This window comes from Phocoena sinus, chromosome 1 (genome assembly GCF_008692025.1).
Source record: "Phocoena sinus isolate mPhoSin1 chromosome 1, mPhoSin1.pri, whole genome shotgun sequence".
Taxonomy (NCBI): domain Eukaryota; kingdom Metazoa; phylum Chordata; class Mammalia; order Artiodactyla; family Phocoenidae; genus Phocoena; species Phocoena sinus.
This window is the reverse complement of record NC_045763.1, coordinates 46,624,373-46,646,349: the sequence shown is the minus strand read 5'-3', so window position 1 is coordinate 46,646,349 and position 21,977 is coordinate 46,624,373. Positions and strand designations below refer to the sequence as shown.

The following is a 21,977-nucleotide window of genomic DNA, read 5'->3' as shown; positions in this document are numbered from 1 at the left end:
TTCACGTTGTCCTGTACTCTAAAGACAAGAATTGTGTCTGTATCTCTGTCACCAACGCCAAGTACCTTGTCTGGAACATGGTGAGCTTTTGATAAGTGTATTTCTCATCAATTTAGAATCATTGGTTGTTAACGGTTACTTGGGTATCAGTTGGATTTGGCATCTAATGAGAAAATAGTATATTACCTTCCAAAGTTCTTATTAAAAGCCTTATTATACCTTATGTCTATTGGGAGCTATTTTGCAATAGGACGATTCTGAGCAGCTTTGCATGTGTTCTCTTGCTCAATATGTAATTTTTGCCAAGGACGGGCTCTACTCAAAATGATGACTCAGAATATTAAACCGACCTAAATATGGGTTCATGTCACTATTTCCTGCTCTCTTGTGATTCCCTATCTCTTTTGTGTTGGTAGTACCCTCCTCAAAATGTAACGCTGCTGTGTTATCATTTGTTAACCCTAATGTACACCATGTGTGTTCCCCCCCTTTTCAAGACCAAGAATGTTAACTGCTTAGGAGGCAACATGAGCTTTTAGGTCTCAAATATATTATTTTTTAAATTTCTGTTTAAAAACTGACTACTGCGCATATATATCATTTTTATCATAGATCATTAGGTACAACTCTGTGTTTTGAAATTCTTTGATACAAGATTTTATACTCACTTATGTTTAATAACTATAATCTTTGAACTCATATTTGTTAATGAAGTTTTTAAAATAGCAGTTTTATTGAGATATAATTCACATGCCCTGAAGTTTACCCTTTTAAAGTGTTCATTCATAGTTGTGCAGCCATCACCACTCCTTAATTTTAGAATATTTTCGTATCACCCCCGAAAGAAAGCTTCCATGTGTTTTTAACAGTCACTGTCCTTTTCTCCCTCTTCCCATCCTCTGGCAGCCACTAATCTACTCTTTATGTCTGTGGATTGCTTATTCTAGATATTTCATATAAATGGAACCATATAATACGTTGCCTTTTATGTCTGGCTTCTTTCACTTAGCATAATGTTTTTGAAGTTCATTTATGTTGTAGCATGAATCAGTATTTCGTTCATTTTTAGGGCTAAAAAATATTCCACTGTATGGATATACTATATTCATCCATCAGTTTTGATGAACCTTTGGGTTTTTACCACTTTTTGACTTATTAAAAACAATGCTGCTGTGAACACATGTACAAGCTTTTATGTGGAAATATATTTCTCTTGGTGTATCTCATAGGTGTATCTGCAAATAGCATTGCTATGTCCTACAGTAACTATGATTAACTTTTGAGGAACTGCCAAATTGTCTTGCAAAGAGGCTGCACCATTTTATTTATTTATTTTTAAAATAAATTTATTTATTTATTTGTTTGTTTTTATTTCTGGCTGTGTTGGGTCCTTGTTGCTGCACACGGGCTTTCTCTAGTTGCGGCGAGCAGGGACTCCTCTTCGTTGTGGTGCGCGGGCTCCTCATTGTCGTGGCTTCTCTTGTTGCGGAGCACGGGCTCTAGGCGTGCGGGCTTCAGTAGTTGTGGCGCGTGGGCTCAATAGTTGTGGCTTGCAGGCTCTCGAGCGCAGGCTCAGTAGTTGTGGCAGATGGGCTTAGTTGCTCTTAATTTTATTTTAAGATTGTTCATTGTTAGTATATAGAAATACAGTTGAATTTTAGATATTGATATTTTATTTGCAACCTTGCTGAACTCAATTATTAGTTCTAGTAGTTTCTTTTTTTCATGAATTCCTTAGAATTTTCTATATACAAGATCATGTCATCAGTGAATAGGCATAGTTTTACTTCATCCTTTTCAATCTGAATGAATGCCTTTTATTTCTTATTTTGCCTAATTGCTCTGGCTAGACACTCTGGTACAATGTTGAATGGAAGCTGAAGAACAGACATCCTTGTTTATGATATTAGAGGAAAGCATTCAGTCTTTCATAGTTAAGTATGATGTTAATTGTAGGTTTTTTGTAGATGCTTTTCATCAAGTTGAGGAAATTCCCTTTTATTTATTGATTGATTTTTTTCTGTTATTGTTATGACAAGGTGTTGGTTTTCGTGAATATTTTTTCTGCATCTATTGAAATAATTGTGTGTTTTTTTTTTGTGTGTGTGTGTTTTTTATCCTTTATTCGATTACTGTTTATAGCATCGTATTGATTGACTTTTGTATGCTGAATCAACCTTGTATGCATACTTGGTCATGGTACAATCCTTTTTATATATTGCTGGATTCAGTTTGCTAGCTTATTGTTAAGGATTTTCGCGTTTATATTCATAGGGATGTTGGTCTGTAGTTTTGTTTATTTTTCTTGGGATATCTTTGTCCATTCTTTTAAGCTGTGGTAAAACGCACAACATAAAATTTACCATTTTAACCATTTTTTTGTTGTTGTTGTTGAGGATGAAATGTAAGATCATTTTATTTCTTCACATTTCTGCTCTTATAAGAGTCATCTAAAGTGAGTATTTCTACAAGTCTCTGTTCTGACCAGGGCATATATTCTGGATAATGTCTCTATGCATATATCCACTATATGGTTGTATAACTTACTATTGATTTAGCATTTATTTAAATGTAAGCAGTAAAATACTTTAAATTGTTATAGACAAAAGAAAATCAATAAGTAATCACCAAAGAAGAATATCTGTTATGCTCCCTGAAATAATACATTATCTATTAAATGTATTTATGTTAGAAATCGAAAACTTGAGATGCTCTGTCTCTTCAAAGCTTCCTATAAAATAAATGTATTAAATTCTTACTTATGTTTCCCAACACATGTGCATGCTCACATACAGATACACATACAGCATACAGATGCAATACAAACATTCAATAAGTAAAGGGAAAAATCACCTAAATAATCACATAAGAAAGATCTTTTTAAAGCCCTCAGAATTATACTATCACTATACAGGTTTGTGATTTGTTAAAAATAGATCTAAATTTTTACACCAAGTAAGCAAGATAACTTCATGATTGGTCTTCAGAATAGTTCTTAGAATTTAAAATTTTCCTATAAATAAAATGACTTACAGATCCATTTTAACCATTTTTAAGTATACAATTCTGTGCATTAAGTACATTGACATTGTTTTGCAACCATCACCCCATCCATCTCCAGAACTTTTTCATCTTCCCAACTTGGAACTATGTACTCATTAAACAATAACTCCTCATTCTCCCTTGCCCCCAGCCCTTGGCAACCACCCTTCTATTTTCTGTCTCCATGAATATGGCTATTCTAGGTACCTCATATAAGTGGAATCATATAATATTTGTTCTTTTGTGACTAACATATTTCACTTTAGCATAATGTCTTCAAGGTTCATGCATATTGTAGCATGCATGTATTAGAATTTCCTTCCTCTTATTAAGGGTGGAATAATTTTTAGTTGTATGTATACACCACATTTTGTTTATCCATTCATTGATGGGCACTTAGGTTGTTTCCTCCTTTTGGCTATTGTGAATAATGCTGCTATAAGTATAAACACGGGTGTACAAATATTTGTTCACGTCCCTTCTTTCAGTTCTTTTGGATATATACCCCAAAGAAGAATTGCCGGATCAAGTGGTAATTTTATGTTTAATTGTTTGAGGAACTACCATACTGTTTTTCACTGTGGCTGTACCATTTTGTATTCCCATCAGCAATGCACAGGGTTTCCAGTTTTCCTACATTCTTGTCAACACTTGTTATTTTCTGTGTTTTTAATAGTAGCCATCCTAATGGATGTGGAATGTTTTTGTCTGGTTTTAATGTCAGGGTAATATTGATCTCATAAAACAAGTTGGTAAGTATCCTCTCCTTTTTTTTTTTTTCTTTTTTTCTGGGGGTGGGTGGGTCAGGGGGAAGAGTGTGTAGGATTGATGTTAATTCTTTAAATGTTTGGTGGAATTCACTAGTAATGGCATCTGGTCGTGGCTTTGTGGGAAGCTTTTGATTACAACATTCTCTTTATTTTGTATAGGTCTATTCATATTTTCTCTTTCTGCTTGAGTCAGTTTTGGTGGTTTATGTCTTTTAGGAATTTGTCCATTTCATCTAGATTATCTAATTTGTTGGCATAGGGTCATCAGTAGCATTCCTTATAATCATTTTTATTTCTATAAGGTCAGAATTGATACCCTCTCTTTTATTACTGATTTTAATGATTTGAGTCTTCTCCCTTTTTTTCTTGGTTAGTCTAGCTGAAGATTTGTCCATTTTGTTGATATTTTCAAAGAACCAACTTTTGGTTTTGTTTATTGTCTCTTGTTTTTCTGTTCTCTCTTTCATTTATTTCCACTCTAATCTTTATTATTTCCTTCCTTCTGCTTGCTTTGGGTTTAGCCTACTCTTCTTTTTCTAGTTTTGTAAGGTGCATGGTTATGTTATTGATTTGAGATCTTTTTTCTTTTTAAAAAATATTTCCCTCCAATCACTGCATCTTATAAGTTATATTGTATTTTTATTTTCATTCATCTTAAAGCATTTTCTAATTGCCTTATGATTTCTTTTTTGGCCCATCAGTTGTTTAGGAGTATATTATTTAATTTTCACGTACTTTTGGATTCCAAATTTCCTTCTGCTACTGATTTCTAATTTCATTCCATTGTGGTCACAGAACATACCTCGTATGATTTTAATCCCTACAAATTGATTGAGGCTTGTTTTATAACCTAAAATGTGCTCTGTCCTGGAGAATGTTTCATGTGCACTTGAGAAGAATGTATATTCTGCTATTATGGGGTGGAACGTTCTATAAATGTCTTTTGTATACTTAGTTTGTGGTATTAATTCTTCTATTTCCTCATTGACCTCTGCCTAGTTCTAGCTATTATTGAAAGTGAAAGTCTCCAACTGTTTTGTTGAATTGTATTTCTCTTTAGTTCTGTCAGTTTTTGCTTCCTGTACTTTGGGTCTCTGCCATTAGATGCATATTTGTTTAGAACTGCTATGTCTTTCTGATGGATAAGCCCTTTATCATTAAAAAAAAATCCTTCCTTATCTCTAGTAATAAATTTTCACATGACTTCTACTTTTTTCTGATATTAGTGTAGCCACTCCAGCTCTCCTTTGGTTACTGTTTTCATAGTATATCTTTTTCCATTCTTTTATTTTATCTTCCTTTTTTTTTCTTTTGACTTTTTTATCATTACGAAGTATCCCTCTTTGTCTCTAGTACTGTATTTCTTGTCTTAACATCTACAGGCATACCTCGGAGATGTTGTGGGTTCAATTCCACACCACCGCAGCAAAGTGAACGTTGCAATAAACGGACTCACATGAAGTTTTTGATTTCCCAGTACATATAAAAGATATGTTTACACTATACTGTAGTCAGTAAATGTACAATAGCATTATGTCTAAAAAAATGTACATACCTCAACTTTAAAATACATTATTGCTAGAAAACACTGACCATCATCTGAGCCTTCAGCGAGTTGGAATCTTTTTGCTGGTGGAGGTCTTGCCTTGATGTTGATGGCTGCTGACTGATGAGGGTGGTGGTTGCTGAAGGTAGGGGTGGCCGTGGCAATTTCTTAAAATACGACAATGAAGTTTGCTGCATCAGTTGACCCTTCCTTTCATGAATGATTTCTCTGTAGTGTGCAGTGCTGTTTGATAGCATTTTACTAACAGAACTTCTTTCAAAATTGGAGGCAAACCTCTCAAACCCTGCCACTGCTTTATCAACGAAGTTTATGTAATATTCTGAATCCTTTGTTGACATTTCAACAATCTTCACAGCATCTTTGCCAGGAGCAGATTCCATCTCACGAAACTACTATCTTTGCACCTCCCTAAGAAGTAACTCCTTATCTGTTCAAGTTTTGTCACGAGATGCAGCAATTCAGTCACATTTTCAGGCTCCACTTCTAGTTCTTTTGCTATTTCTTTTTCTTTTTTTAAATTTATTTATTTTTTGGCTGTTTTGGGTCTTTGTTGCTGTGTGCAGGCTTTTTCTAGTTGTGGTGAGCGGGGGCTACTCTTTGTTGCGGCGTGCAGGCTTCTCATTGCGGTGGCCTCTCTTGTTGCGGAGCACAGGCTCTAGGGTGTGCAGGCTTCAGTAGTTGTGGCACGCGGCTCGAGAGTGCAGGCTTGTAGTTGTGGCTTGTAGGCTCGAGAGTGCAGGCTTAGTAGTTGTGGCACACGGGCTTAGTGGCTCCGCGGCATGTGGGATCTTCCCGGACCAGGGCTCGAACCCGTGTCCGCTGCATTGGCAGGCGGATTCTTAACCACTGCGACACCAGGGAACTCCTCTCTTACTATTTCTACCACATCCGCAATGACTTCCTCCACTGAAGTCTTGAACCCCTCAAAGTCATCCACAAGGGTTAAAATCAACTTCTTCTTAACGGCTGTTAATGTTGATATTTTGGCCTCTTCCCATGAATTATGAATGTTCTTAATGGCATCTAGAATGGTAAATCCTTTGCAGATCATTTTCAATGTATTTTGCCCAGATCTATCAGAGGAATCACTATCTATGGCAGCTATAGCCTTACAAAATGTATTTCTTAAATAATAAGACATGAAAGTTAAAATTGCTCCTTGATCCATGGGCTGCAGAATGGATGCTGTATTCGCAGGCATGAAAACAACATTAATTTCATTGTACATCTCCATCAGAGAGCTCTTTGGTGACTAGGTGCATTGTCAGTAAGCAGTAATATTTTGAAAGGAATATTTTTTTTCTGAGTATTAGGTCTCAACAGTAAATTTAAAATATTCAGTAAACCATGTTGTTAACAGGTGTGCTGCATTCCAGGCTTTGTTGTTCCATTTGTAAGGCATAGGCAGAGTAGATTTAGCATAATTCTTAAGGGCCTTATGGTCTTTGGAATGGTAAATGAGCACTGGCTTCTACTTCAAGTCACCAGCTTCAGTAGTCCCTCACAAGAGAGTCAGCTTGTCTTTTGGGGGGGGAGTGTTGTTTATTTCTTTAATTAACCATTAAAAATTTTTTTTAAGGTTACTTTCTATTTACAGTTATTACAAAATATTGGCTATATTCCCTGTGTTGTACAATGCATCTTTGAGCCAATCTTACACTTAATATTTTGTACCTCATCCTCCCCCACCCTTACATTCCTCCTCCCCTGTCCCCACCACTGGTATACATGAGTTTGTTCTCTGTATCTGTGAGTCTGCTTGTCTTTTGGAGCTTTGAAGCCAGGCACTGACTTCTCCTCTCTACCTGTGCAAGTCCTAGATGTCCTCTTCTAATATAAGGCTGTTTTGTCTATACTGAAAATCTGTTGTTGAATGTAGCCACCTTCTTTAATTACCTAATTAGATATTCTGGATAACTTGTTGTAGCTTATGCATCACCACTTGCTGCTTCACCTTTCACTTTTTTTTTTTTTTAACATCTTTGTTGGAGTATAATTGCTTTACATTGTTGTGTTAGTTTCTGCTTTATAACAAAGTGAATCAGCTATACATATACATATATCCCCATATTTCCTCACTCTTGGCGTCTCCCTCCAACCCTCCCTATCCCACCCCTCTAGGTGGTCACAAAGCACCGAGCTGACCTCCCTGTGCTATGAAGCTGCTTCCCACTAGCTATCTATTTTACATTTGGTAGTGTATATATATATGTCCATGCCACTCTCTCACTTCGTCCCAGCTTACCCTTCCCCCTGCCTAGTCCTCAGGTCCATTCTCTACATCTGCATCTTTATTCCTGTCCTGCCCCGAGGTTCATTAGAACCATTTTTTTTTAGATTCCACATGTATGTGTTAGCATACGGTATTTAGTTTTCTCTTTCTGACTTACTTCATTCTGTATGACAGACTCTGGCTCCATCCACCTTACTACAAATAACTCAATTTCGTTTCCTTTTATGACTGAGTAATATTCCATTGTATATATGTGCCAGATCTTTATCCATTCATCTGTTGATGGACACTTAAGTTGCTTCCATGTCCTGCTATTGTAAATAGTGCTGCAATGAACATTGTGGTACATGCCTCTTTTTGAATTATGGTATTCTCAGGGTATATGCCCAGTAGTGATATTGCTGGGTCATATGATAGTTCTATTTTTGGCTTTTTAAGGAGCCTCCATACATTGATACATGGCAGCATCAGTTACACTCCCACCAGCAGTGCAAGAGGATTCCCTTTTCTCCACACCCTCTCCAGCATTTATTGTCTGTAGGTTTTTTTGATGATGGCCATTCTGACCGGTGTGAGGTGATACCTCATTGTGGTTTTGATTTGCATTTCTCTATTGATTGGTGATGTTGAGCATCTTTTCATGTGTTTGTTTGCAATCTGTATATATTCTTTGGAGAAATGTCTATTTAAGTCTTCCACCTGTTTTTTGATTGGGTTGTTTTTTTGATATTTAGCTGCATGTTTGTTTTTTTGATATTGAGCTGCATGAGCTGTTTATATATTTTGGAGATTTATCCTTTGTCCATTGATTCGTTTGCAAATATTTTCTCCCATTCTGAGGGTTGTCTTTTCGTGTTGTTTATAGTTTACTTTGCTGTGCAAAAGCTTTTAAGTTTCATCAGGTGCCATTTGTTTATTTTTGTTTTTATTTCCATTTCTCTAGGAGGTGGGTCAGAAGGGATCTTGCTGTGATTTATGTCATAGAGTGTTCTGCCTATTTTTTCCACTAAGAGTTTTATAGTGTCCGGTCTTAAATTTAGGTCTCTAATCCATTTTGAGTTTATTTTTGTATATGGTGTTAGGGAGTGTTCTAATTTCATTCTTTTACATGTAGCTGTCCAGTTTTCCCAGCACCACTTATTGAAGAGACTGTTTTTTCTCTATTGTATATCCTTGCGTCCTTTGTCATAGATTAGTTGACCATATGTACGTGGGTTTATCTCTGGGCTTTCTATCCTTTTGCATTGATCTATGTTTCTGTTTTTGTGCCAGTACCATACTGTCTTGATTACTGTAGCTTTGCAGTATAGTCTGAAGTCAGGGAGCCTGATTCCTCCAGCTCCGTTTTTCTTTCTCAAGATTGCTTTGGCTCTTTGGGGTCTTTTGTGTTTCCATACAAATTGTGAAATTTTTTGTTCTAGTTCTGTGAAAAATGCCATTGGTAGTTTGATACGGATTACATTGAATCTGTAGATTGCTTTGGGTAATATAGTTATTTTCACGATGTTGATTCTTCCAATCCAAGAACATGGTATATCTCTCCATCAGTTTGTATCATCTTTAATTTCTTTCGTCAGTGTCTTACAGAATTCTGCATACAGGTCTTTTGTCTCCCTAGGTAGGTTTATTCCTAGGTGTTTTATTCTTTTTGTTGCGGTGGTAAATAGAAATGTTTCCTTAATTTCTCTTTCATATTTTTCATCGTTGGTGTATAGCAATGCCAGAGATTTCTGTGCATTAATTTTGTATCCTGCAACTTTTCCAAATTCATTGATGAGCTCTAGTAGTTTTCTGGTGGCATCTTTAGGATTCTCTATGTATAGTATCATGTCATCTTCAAACAGTGACAGTTTTACTTCTTCTTTTCCAATTTGTATTCCTTTTATTTCTTTTTCTTCTCTGATTGACGTGGCCAGGACTTCCAAAACTATCTTGAATAACAGTGGGTGAGAGTGGACATCCTTGTCTTGTTCCTGATCTTAGAGGAAATGCTTTCAGTTTTTCACCATTGAGAATGATGTTTGCTGTGGATTTGTCATATATGGCCTTTATTATGTTGAGGTAGGTTCCCTCTATGCCCACTTTCTGGAGAATTTTTGTCATAAATGGGTTGTGAATTTTGTTGAAATCTTTTTCTGTATCTATTGAGATAATCATATGGTTTTTATTCTTAAGTTTGTTAATATGGTGTATCACATTGATTTGCATACATTGAAGAATCCTTGCATCCCTGGGTTAAATCCCACTTGATCAAGGTGTATGATCCTTTTAATGTGTTGTTGGATTCTGTTTGCTAGTATTTTGTTGAGGGTTTTTGCATCTATATTCATCAGTGATATTGGTCTGTAATTTTCTTTTTTTTGTAGTATCTTTGTCTGGTTTTGGTATCAGGGTGAAGGCGGCCTCATAGAATGAGTTTGGGAGTGTTCCTTCGTCTGCAATTTTTTGGAAGAGTTTGAGAAGTATGGGTGTTAGCTCTTCTCTAAATGTTTGATAGAATTCACCTGTGAAGCCATCTGGTCCTGGACTTTTGTTTGTTGGAAGATTTTTAATCACAGTTTCAATTTCATTACTTGTGATTGGTCTTTTCATAGTTTCTGTTTCTTCTTGGTTCAGTCTTGGAAGGTTATACCTTTCTAAGAATTTGTCCATCTCTTCCAGGTCGTCCATTTTATTGGCATAGAGTTGCTTGTAGTAGTCTCTTAGGATGCTTTGTATTTCTTGGTGTCTGTTGTAACTTCTCATTTTTCATTTCTAATTTGATTGATTTGAGTCCTCTCCCTCTTTTTCTTGATGAGTCTGGCTAATGGTTTATCAATTTTGTTTATCTTCTCAAAGAACCAATTTTAGTTTTATTGATCTTTGCTATTGTTTCCTTCATTTTTTTTTCATTTATTTCTGATCTGATCATTATGACTTCTTTCCTTCTGCTAACTTTGGGTTTTGTTTGTTTTTCTTGCAATAGTTTCTTTAGGCATAAGGTTAGATTGTTTATTTGAGATTTTTCTTGTTTCTTGAGGTAAGTTTATATTTCTGTAAACTTCCCTCTTAGAACTGCTTTTGCTGCATCCCATAGGTTTTGGATCGTTGTGTTTTTAATTAATTTATTTTTTCTGTGTTGGGTCTTCGTTTCTGTGCGAGGGCTTTCTCTAGTTGTGGCAAGTGGGAGCCGTGCTTCATCGTGCTGCGCCGGCCTCTCACTGTCGTGGACTCTCTTGTTGCGGAGCACAGGCTCCAGACGCGCAGGCTCAGTAGTTGTGGCTCACGGGCGTAGTTGCTCTGCAGCATGTGGAATCCTCCCAGACCAGGGCTCGAACCCGTGTCCCATACATTAGCAGGCAGATTCTCAACCACTGCGCCATCAGGGAAGCCCTGGATCATCGTGTTTTTGTTGTAATTTGTCTCTAGCTATTTTTTTGATTTCCTCTTTGATTTCTTCAGCGATTGCTAGGTTATTTAGTAACGTATTGTTTAGCCTCCGTGTGTTTGGGCTTTTTATGTTTTTTTCCCTGTAATTGATTTCTAATCTCATAGTGTTGTGGTCAGAAAAGATGCTTGATATGATTTCAGTTTTCTTAAATTTACTGAGCCTTGATTTGTGACCCAAGATGTGATCTATCCTGGAGAATATTCCATGTGCACTTGAGAAGAAAGTGTAATGTGCTGTTTTGGCATGGAGTGTCTTATAAATATCAATTAAATCTTTCTTGTCTGTTGTGTTATTTAACGTTCGTGTTTCCTTATGAATTTTCTGTTTGGATGATCTGTCCATTGGTGTAAGTGAGGTGTTAAAGTCCCCCACTATTATTGTGTTCCTGTCGATTTCCTCTTTTATAGCTATTAGCAGTTGACTTGTGTATTGAGGTGCTCCTATTTTGGGTGCAAATATATTTATAGTTTTTATATCTTCTTCTTGGATTTATCCCTTGATCATTATGTAGTGTCCTTCCTTGTCTCTTGTAACATTCTTTATTTTAAAGTCTATTTTATGTGATATGAGTATTGCTACTCCAGCTTTCTTTTGATTTCCATTTGCATGGAATATCTTTTTCCATGCCCTCACTTTCAGTCTCGGTGTGTCCCTAGGTCAGAAGCGTGTCTCCTGTAGACAGCATATATATGGGTCTTGTTTTTGTATCCATTCAGTGAGCCTGTGTCTTTTGGTTGGAGCATTTAATCCATTCATGTTTAAGGTAATTATCGATATGTTTGTTCCTATGACGATTTTCTTAATTGTTATGGGTTTGTTTTTGTAGGTCGTTTTCTTCCACTTAGAGAAGTTCCTTTAGCATTTGTTGTAGAGCTGGTTTGGTGATGCTGAATTCTCTTAGCTTTCGTTGTCTGTAAAGCTTTTGATTTCTCGGTAAAGCTTTTGATTTCTCCATTGAATCTGAATGAGATCCTTGCTGGGTGGAATAATGTTGGTTGTAGGCTCTTCCCTTTCATCACTTTAAATATATCCTGCCACTCCCTTCTGGCTTGTAGAGTTTCTGCTGAGAAATCAGCTGTTAACCTTTTGGGAGTTCCCTTGTATGTTACTTGTTGCTTTCCCTTGTTGCTTGTAATATTTTTTCTTTGTATTTAATTTTTGATAGTTTGATTAATATGTGTATTGGTGTGTTTCTTCTTGGATTTATCCTGTATGGGATTTTCTGTGCTTCCTGGACTTGATTGACTATTTTCTTTCTCATATTAGGGAAGTTTTCAACTCTAATCTCTTCAAATATTTTCTCAGACCCTTTCTTTTTCTTTTCTTCTTCTGGGACCCCTATAATGCGAATGTTGCTGCATTTAATTTTGTTCCCGAGGCCTCTGAGACTCTCCTCAATTCTTTTCATTCTTTTTTCTTTATTCTGCTCTGTGGCAGTTATTTCCTCTCTTCTGTCTTCCAGGTCACTTACTGTTCTTCTGCCTCAGTTATTCTGCTATTGATTCCTTCTAGAGAATATTTAATTTCATTTACTGTGTTGTTCATCATTGTTTGCTCTTTAGTTCTTCTAGGTCCTTGTTAAATGTTTCTTGTATTTTCTCCATTCTATTTCCAAGATTTTGGATCATCTTTACTATCATTATTCTGAATTCTTTTTCAGGTAGACTCCCTATTTCCTCTTCATTTGTTTGGTCTGATGGGTTTTTACCTTGCTCCTTTATCTGTTGCGTATTTCTCTGTCTTATCATTTTATTTTACTTACTGTGTTTGGGGTCTCCTTTTCTTATGCAGCGGGTTCGTAGTTCCCGTTGTTTTTGGTGTCTGGCCGCAGTGGGTGCGGTTGGTTCAGTGGCTTGTGAAGGCTTCCTGATGGAGGGGACTGGTGTTCCCTGTGTTCTAGTGGGTGGGGCTGGATCTTGTCTTTCTGATGAGAAGGACTGCGTCTGGTGGTGTGTTTTGGGGTGTCTATGAACTTAGTATTATTTTATGCAGCCTCTCTGCTAATGGGTGGGTTTGTGTTCCTGTCTTGCTAGTTGTTTGGCATGGGGCATCCAGCACTGGAGCTTGCTGGCCGTTGGGTGCAGCTGGGTCTTAGTGTTGAGATGGAGATCTCTGGGAGAGCTCTTGCCAATTGATACTGCGTGGGGCTGGGAGGTCTCTGGTGGTCCAATGTCCTGGAGTCAGCTCTCCCACCTCTGGGACTCAGGCTGTACCCCTGGCCGGAGCAGCAAGACCCTGTCAGCCACTTGGCTCAGAAGAAAAGAAAGAAAAATAATAATAATATATTTTAAAAATAATAAAGAAAAAAATAATAGAAATAATAAAATAAATAAATTTTTTAAAAAAAGAAGAGAGCAACCAAACCAATAAACAAATCTACCAGTCATAAGAAGTACTAAAAACTAAACTAAGATTAACATAAAAATCAGAAACAAATCAGTCACAGACAGCAAACCCCATGTCTACAGTTGCTCCCAGAGTCCACTGCCTCTATTTTGGGAACATTTGTTCAGGTATTCATGTATTTCACAGATGCAGGGTTCATCAAGTTGATTGTGGGGATTTAATCCACTGCTCCTGAGGCTACACAGAAAAATTTCCCTTTCTCTTCTTTGTTCACACAGCTCCTGGGGTTCAGCTTTGGTTTTGGCCCTGTCTCTGCGTGTAAGTCACCCTCAGGTGTCTGTTCCCCACCCAGACAGGAGGGGGTTAAAGCAGTGGCTGATTATGGCTCTCTTGCTCTCTCAGGCCGCTGAGAGCGAAGCGTATGGTAGCCGTAATTGGAATGCAGGGCAGGCCTGCGGCGGCAGAGGCATGACATTGCAACAGCGTGAGGCATGCCTTGTGTTCTCCCGGGGAAGTTGTCCGTGGATCTCGGGACCCTGACAGTGGCGTGCTGCACAGGCTCCCTGGGGCGGTGGGGTGTGGATAGTGATCTGTGCTTGCACACAGGATTCTTGGTGGCAGCAGCAGCAGTGTTACCATTTCATGCTTGTCTCTGTTGCCTGAGCTGATTAGCCGCACCTTGTGCCCGTCTCTAGAGCTCGCTTAGGCGGTACTCCGCTTTCTGTGGGCACACGGGGAAGGAATCCCCTCTCCTCGCGCACCCTGAAACAATGGCCTCTTGCCTCTTTGGCAGCTCCAGACCTTTTCCCGGACTCCCTCCCGGCTAGCCGTGGCACACTAGCCCCCTAAAGGCTGTGTTCACGCAGCCAACCCCAGTCCTCTCCCTGCGATCCGACCGAAGCCCGAGCCTCAGCTCCCAGCCCCCGCCCGCTCCGGCGGGTGAGCAGACAAGCCTCTCGGGCTGGTGAGTGCCGGTCGGCACCTATCCTCTGTGCGGGAATCTCTCTGCTTTGCCCTCCGCACCCCTGTGGCTGCGCTCTCCTCCATGACTCCGAAGCTTCCCCCCTCCGCCACCCGCAGTCTCCGCACGCGAAGGGGCTTCCTAGTGTGTGGGAACCTTTCCTCCTTCACAGCTCCCTCCCACTGGTGCAGGTCCCTTCCCTATTCTTTTGTCTCTATTTTTTCTTTTTTTTTTTTTTTTTTTTGCCTTACCCAGGTATGTGGGGATTTTCTTTCCTTTTGGGAAGTCTGAGGTCTTCTGCCAGCGTTCAGTAGGTGTTCTGTAGGAGATGTTCCACGTGTAGATGTATTTTTCAAGTATTTGTGGGCAGGAAGGTGGTCTCCATGTCTTATTCCTCTGCCATCTTGAAGGTCCCCCTGTCACCTTTCACTTTTTTTTTTTTTTTTTTTTTTTTTTTTTTTTTGTGGTACGCGGGCCTCTCACTGCTGTGGCCTCTCCCGTTGCGGAGCGTAGGCTCCAGACGAACAGCCTCAGCGGCCATGGCTCATGGCCCAGCCACTCCGTGGCATGTGGGATCTTCCTGGACCGGGGCACGAACCCGTGTCCCCTGCATTGGCAGGCGGATTCTCAACCACTGCGCCACCAGGGAAGCCCACTTTTCACTTTTATGTTATGAAGATATGCCTTCTTTCCTTCAGCCTCATGAAGCAGCCTGTGTTAGCTTCAAACTTCTTCTGCAGCTTCCTCATCTCTCTCAGCCTTCACAGAATTGAAGAGAGTTAGGGCTTTGCTCTAGGTTAGACTTTGGCTTAAGGGAATGTTGTGGCTGATTTAATCTTCCACCCAGACCACTGAAACTTTCTCCATGTAGCAATAAGCCTGTTTTGCTTTCTTAACATTTGTTTGTTCGGTGGAGTAGCAGTTTTAATTTCTTTCAAGAAGTTCTCCTTTGCATTCACAACTTAGCTAACAGTTTGGTGCAAGACACCTACCTAGCTTTTGGCCTGTCTCAGCTTTCATCATGCCTTCCTCACTAAGCTTAATCGTTTCTAGCTTTTGATTTAAAGTGAGAGACATGCTACTTACTCTTCCTTTCACTTGAACACGTGGAGGCCATTGTAGGGCTATTAATTGGCTTAATTTTAATACTGTTGTGTCTCAGGGAGTAGGGAGACCTGAGGGAGGGAGAGAGACCAGAAACAGCCGTTTGGTGGAGTGGTCAGAACACAGACGTTGATTAAGTTTGCTATGTTATACAGACACAATTCTTGGTGCCCCGAAACAATATAAATAGTAACATCTAAGATCACTTATCACAGATCACCATAACAAATGTAATAATAATGAGAAAGTTTGTAATATTGTGAGAATTACCAAAATGCAACTCATAGACATGAAGTGAGCAAATGCTGTTGGAAAAAGTGTTGATAGATGCTGGATGCAGGGTTGCCACAAACCTTCAATTAGTAAAAAATGCAACATCTGCGAAGCACAGCAAAGCAAAGCACTATAAATCAAGGTATGCCTGTATTCTGTTTGTTACTAATATAGCCACTCCGCCACCTTTACGTGTGCATGATATATCTTTTTCCACCCTTTTATTTCAACCTCTTTATGTCTTTTAATCTAAAGGGTATCTGTTGTAGACAGTTGGATCACTTTTTAAAAATTCATTCTGAAAATCTCTGCCTTTTGGTTAGAGCATTTAGTCCACTTTCATTCCATATGTTTCTGATAGTTATAATTTAATATAATTATTTGATAAAACAAGATTTACATCTGCCATCTTGCTGTTTGTCTTCTATGTTTTATGCCTTTTAATCCTCTAATCCTCCATTACTCCTCTGTTTCGTATTAAGTATACTTTCCAGTGTACAATTTTAATTCCCTTCTTTTTTCTTTCACTGTGTAATTTTTAAAGCTATTTTATTAGTGGTTGCCTTGTAGATTACAATTAACATCCTGATCTATAGCATTGTAATTCAAATTAATACCAACTTAATTTCAATAGTGTACAAAACATTCTTCCAATAGAACTCTGTTCTCCACCCCCACCTTTTGTGCTATTATTGTCATATGGGTCACATCTGTATTCATTATAAGCCCATTAACATGGTTTTGTAATTATTGCTTTGTGCATCTGTCTTTTAAATCAGATAGGAAAAGAAATACTGCATTAATACTGTCTTTAATAACAGAATTATGAAAGGCCATGGAGGGGATGAGAATGAGGTTAATTCCACATTTGTGAATTTTTAAGAAAAAAATCTGTTAAAAAAAAAAGCTTTACTGGAAAAATATTTATTTAAATGTCAGTGTGATTAATTTATAAGTGGTGAAATTAACAGTGGGTTTTATTTTTTGCTATTCATATTTTCTACAGTGAACATGTATTACTTATTTGGTAATTTAAGACAAAAACAAAGGTATTTAGAAACCAAATTATGTTACCAAGTGGAATGGGATTCTTAAGTAAAACATACTCAGTATAATTTAACATTTTTTTTTTTTACCACTATAGGTGAGTCCCTACCTCTCTAATTCATTAGGTTCTTCAAAAATCTATGTTTTTATATATTTATTTTACTAAATTATTTTAATTTTGAAATAATTCCAGGTTTACAAAAACGTTGCAAGAATAGCGCAAAACTATTTTTGCAACTTTTCTGTAAATGTCAAATTATTTATATAACCTTTATATAAATTTGAAATTTTTATATAAACTTTATTCACGTTCTTCAAATGTTAACATTTTATCACATTCTCTTTATTCTTCTTTTCTCTAAATATGAATATCCATGTATGTATAATGTGCATGTGTATGTAAAAGTATGTGTGTTTTGTTGTTGTTTTCTCTGAAATGTTTGAGAATAAATTAAAGACATGATATCCCTTTACCCTTAAATACTTCAGTGTGTATTTCTTACAAATGAGGATATTCTCTTATGTAACCTCAGTATATTATCAAAATCGGGAACATTGATCCAGTACTAAAGTCCTTTGAAGCCAAGAAGTAAAATTAAACAAAAATTCCTGGTTCAAGATCTAATCCAGGATCCCATGCTGCATTTAGTTGCTATGTCTGTCCAGTCTTCCTCAATCTTTCCTGACTTTGACATTTTTGAAGAATACAGGCTATTTTTTAGGTTCTTCCTCATTTTGGGTTTCATCATGACTAGAGACAGGATGCATTTTTGGCAGGACTGTCACAGAAATGATGTTGTGCCCTTTACAGTGCATCCATTCAGGAGGCACACGATGTTTGTGTCATTACTGATGATGTTAAAGGTCTCCCCCCACCCCCACCCAAGGAAGCTCTTAGCTTTGGGCAGGTTTTGTTTGTCGGCTTCTAAACAATAGCGATTTATTTCTCGTGGTTCTTGAGGCTGGAAGTCCAAGATCAGGGTACCAGCATGGTTGCATTCTAGTGAGGGTCCTCCTCTGGGTCACAGGCTGCCGTCTTCTTGTTGTGTGGAGAGCAGAGAGGGGATGCAGGCTCTCATGTGACTCTCACAAGGGCAATAATCCCATTTGGAGGCTCTTGGTTTTCATAGCTGCTAAGTACTTTTAATGATTTCATACATGATTTGATCTGTTAACTTCCTGTGGAAATTAATGGTAGATATTTCATAGTAATGACATATTCCCATCATACAACTGAATTCTATTTTTATATGCCTTAATTCTACTTTGATCCTAGGTTCATAAATTTAAGCATTTAACAAATGTACAATTTTGAGACTATCTTAAAATCTTTACATTTTGATTCTCCTCAGTTCCTTTAAGTAAAGTGGTTTATTTACACAACTTATTAAAATTAAAAATATTTCTGAGGGCTTCCCTGGTGGCACAGTGGTTGAGAGTCCGCCTGCCGATGCAGGGGACACGGGTTCGTGCCCCAGTCCGGGAAGATCCCACATGCCACGGAGCGGCTAGGCCCGTGAGCCATGGCCGCTGAGCCTGCGTGTCCGGAGCCTGTGCTCCGCAACGGGAGAGGCCACAACAGTGAGAGGCCTGCGTACTGCCAAAAAAAAAAAAAAAAAAAATTTCTGAAAGTATTGTGTTTAAAAACTGAGTTATCCCCAAACATTATGACTCTAAATTTACTTCATCCACCATCCCTCACTCTTCACCCCCAATTATATTGTCTTCTACTCCATTTAAAATTTTTACTACCTTCCTGTTTTTTGTCTTATTTTCATCCCAATTTAGCCATGAACCTGAAAAAGAATGTATTGCATTCCTTTAGATATCATTCATGTGGGGTTGAAATTTGTTTTTCACTGTGTTTTTAAATCATTTCTGCTTTATATTTATGGTCTTTTCCTTCATTGAGGCTAAAGGTGAATTTTTTTAATGGAACTGTTTTATTTTGTAATGATCAAATTATAGAGTGGGTTGTGAAAATGGTTAGGTTTTCAAAGGAGCCAGGTGTTAGGCCATTTGGGAGGAGAGGTTCCATTTGATTTATTACAGATTACTATAGCGAGAACTGGCGGAAAGTTTGGCAGTTACCCCACTGATAGCTGAAACTTTGCATGAATTATTTTTCTATTTAAAAATATGTTTTAAATACCTACTTTGTGTTAGGCACTAGGTTTTAGAGATACAGAAGTGGTCAGAAACAGTCCTTGTCCTTGTGGCTCGCTTGGTCTAGTGGGGGCAAACAGAATAAATCACAAATAAATGTAAAATTATATCTGTGAGTTGTGTTATGAAGAAGTTCAGGATGGTAGGGGTATAAAATAATTAAAGGAATTTGACAATGTTTAGAAGTTCTGGAAAGGTTTTTCTCTGAAAGAGTTTAGAGGGTTTAAGAGTTAAGTAGGTTAAAGAGGGCAGAAGGCTGAGTTCAGGAATAGCGGCATCCCTGTGGAGATGGACAGAAGTAGATGGATTTGAGAGAAATGTAGGAGGTCTGATCACTTAGTCTTAGGGGTGGAGATGGGAGAATAGGGTTTTAAGAATGTGTCTTGATTTCTGGCTATGCTGCCAGATGAATGTGGTGCCATTCACTGAGCAGAGAAAAGAGAGCCTAGCACTGAGGTTTGAGAAACTCCAGTGTTTGATGGCTAGGAAGGGGAGGATGTACCAGAAGAGGAGACAGAAGGAACCACCCTAACCCAGACCCCAGAGGAGAACAGGGAAGCATGTTATCCTGGGAGGTAAGGGGAGGGAATCTAGCATACCAAGAAGAGGAAGCAGGCAGAAGGTCAGATATTCCTGAAAAGTAAGATAAGGACTGAAACATGTCCACTGGATTGAATGATGTAGCCTTCAGTGTGGTGACCTTAACAGTTGCCACTTTGGGAGAGCATGAGAAAAGGGGCTGTAGGTGAAGGTAGATTTGATATTTATAACAAGAGATTAAGAGAGTTCATTTTTGAAGAATGAGATGAGCTCACCTTCTGAGAGAGTTGGGATGCCACATTGATAAAAGCTGAGAATATTTCAGATAGTCTTGGTGAAAGATGTGATTACGAGAAAGAAATGTGGAATCCACAATCTTGGAATTAATGGCTACCAGTGATTAAGGATCTGCTTTGTGTTAAATTGAAAAATTTTAAAGTAGTCACTAATTATTTGTGTGTGTGTGTTTTTTTTTTTTTTTTTAAACCATAATCCCTCTTTGTCAGAAGAATGATGAAAACGGAAACTGCTCGGGGGAAGGAATTGAATTCCCTACAACAAATTTATATGAACTGGAAAGCCGCGTTTTGACGGATCACTGGTCCATACCTTACAAGCGGGAAGAGTCACTAGGCAAATGCCTGTTGGCATCTACCTACCTAGCAAGACTTGGTAAGTTCATACTTCAGGACACAGGAGGAGTTTTCGTTTTTTGGGGGTTTTTTTTTGATAGGAGGCTTGACTTTCATCTTAGCTCCTGTCATTGGCCATCTGTATTATCTTAGATCATTTACTCTCTTAGTCTTTGTTTATCCCCTGTGGAGTAAAAGCGTTGAATTAAATCAGCTATTTTCTTCTAACTCCAATAGAGTGTAAGCGTCTTTAAAATATAATTGAAAAGCTTTACGGAAATTGAAATTAACTTTTCCACAGAAACTTGGAGCACTTTAGATTAAGGCTTAATGCAGTGGCGTTTTTTTTTTTTAAAGAAAAGAAAGTAATGTTTATTTAACATTTTATGCTTATTAAGTTCTTGGCACTATCTTAAGTGCTTTACAGATATTAAACGAATAGAGTAATAAAATATCACTAGGTTAGAGAATAAGTTTCAACATAAGGAAGCATCTATATTATAAATATATTAAGGAGAGAATAATAATTTATTTTTCATATTGAATTCATTTGTAAAATAACATGAATTGAGCCAGTGTTTTGCAAATTTTTTTTCTCATTAAAAGTGCATAGTTTACCATTGTGATTAAATACAAGGCACATCAAAAGGAAAAGGAAATATTTTGACTAGCTTCCATGATGCGTTTATGACTGGCTTCTCAGCAGCAACACTTATTGAGTGCCTGAGAGGATGCCGGTATTATGCTAAGTGGTAGGACTGAAAAAAGAAAATGTGCTCGACAGTGTCTCCACTGATAAGCAAAATCTGTCACTGAGTTTTTCTTCTAAGTGTATTCCGAAGGATAATTTTACAGTGGATTCATCCATTCATTTAGCAAGTATTTATCACTTACTCTGTGCCAGGCACAGCTCTGTGCATTTTATTGCACAGAGTTCAGTTTGTTTTGGGCAAGAGAGTGATTTTGGCATTTATTGAGAATATTTGTGTTTTTAAAAGAGATGTTTAGGAAGACGGTAATGGCTGATAAGTAGCTGCTGGTGGTGGTTGTTCTATTAGCTATTTAGTCAGATCATCGAAAGTTACTCTGATATGGAAACATGAGTTCAAGCATTTCAGTTCTAATTAGTATTTACTTATTATACTCTTAATAAGTATATATTAATAAAAAATATAAATGGATATATTATGCTATTAATAATTTAATACTGTTACTTTCTCAGCCTATTCCTTTATCAGAATGTATGTCTTCTGCTTTTAATAATTCCTTAAGAATCAAGGTTTCTGTAATAAGTTCCATATGTATGAGCTTGGAATGATATATATGATTTCTGCAACTACCTAAAATCTAAATAAGGCATATTGTTTCATTTATTTTACAAAGGTCTTTCTGAGTCTGATGAGAATTGTAAAAGATTTATGGATAGGTGTATGCCTGAAGCATTTAAAAAGGTAAGAAAAATGTGCTGTGCTGATTTTTTTTTTTTTTTTTTTTTTTTTGGTGGGGGTGAAGGTGAACAGGCTTTTTGCTTTAGTTTTAGTTTTTTAACATGTGAGCCCAGATTATGAATCCTGTACAACTGAGGAATGCTCAAAAATGAAAAACGTAGCCCTGAATATGGGGCTCAGGAATGATTTATTTCTTCTATATTTAATTGTTTGCATGTCTTTGGTCGAATATAGCTTTTACTTCCTTCTATTTAACTGCTAAAGAATAGGTGAAGACTTACACTAGGATATTAGAAATCTTACTAAACTAAGGATTGTGGCACTTAGAAAGATAATATTTATTTATCAAAATATAGGCCATTTTGTACGTACTATTCTACTGAGACAGAAGCAGACGTTTAAACTATAGAAAGTTTAA

At 37.5% G+C, this 21,977-nt stretch overlaps 1 protein-coding gene across 1 annotated transcript in view; it reads left to right on the top strand.

The window, feature by feature from the left end:
- Positions 1-21,977, top strand: part of USP24 (ubiquitin specific peptidase 24) — a 150,196-nt gene that overhangs the window by 21,456 nt on the left and 106,763 nt on the right. Inside the window, 2 exon segments of the mRNA XM_032626396.1 lie at positions 19,986-20,151; positions 21,495-21,562. Of these exon segments, the coding sequence (XP_032482287.1) occupies positions 19,986-20,151; positions 21,495-21,562 (234 nt within the window).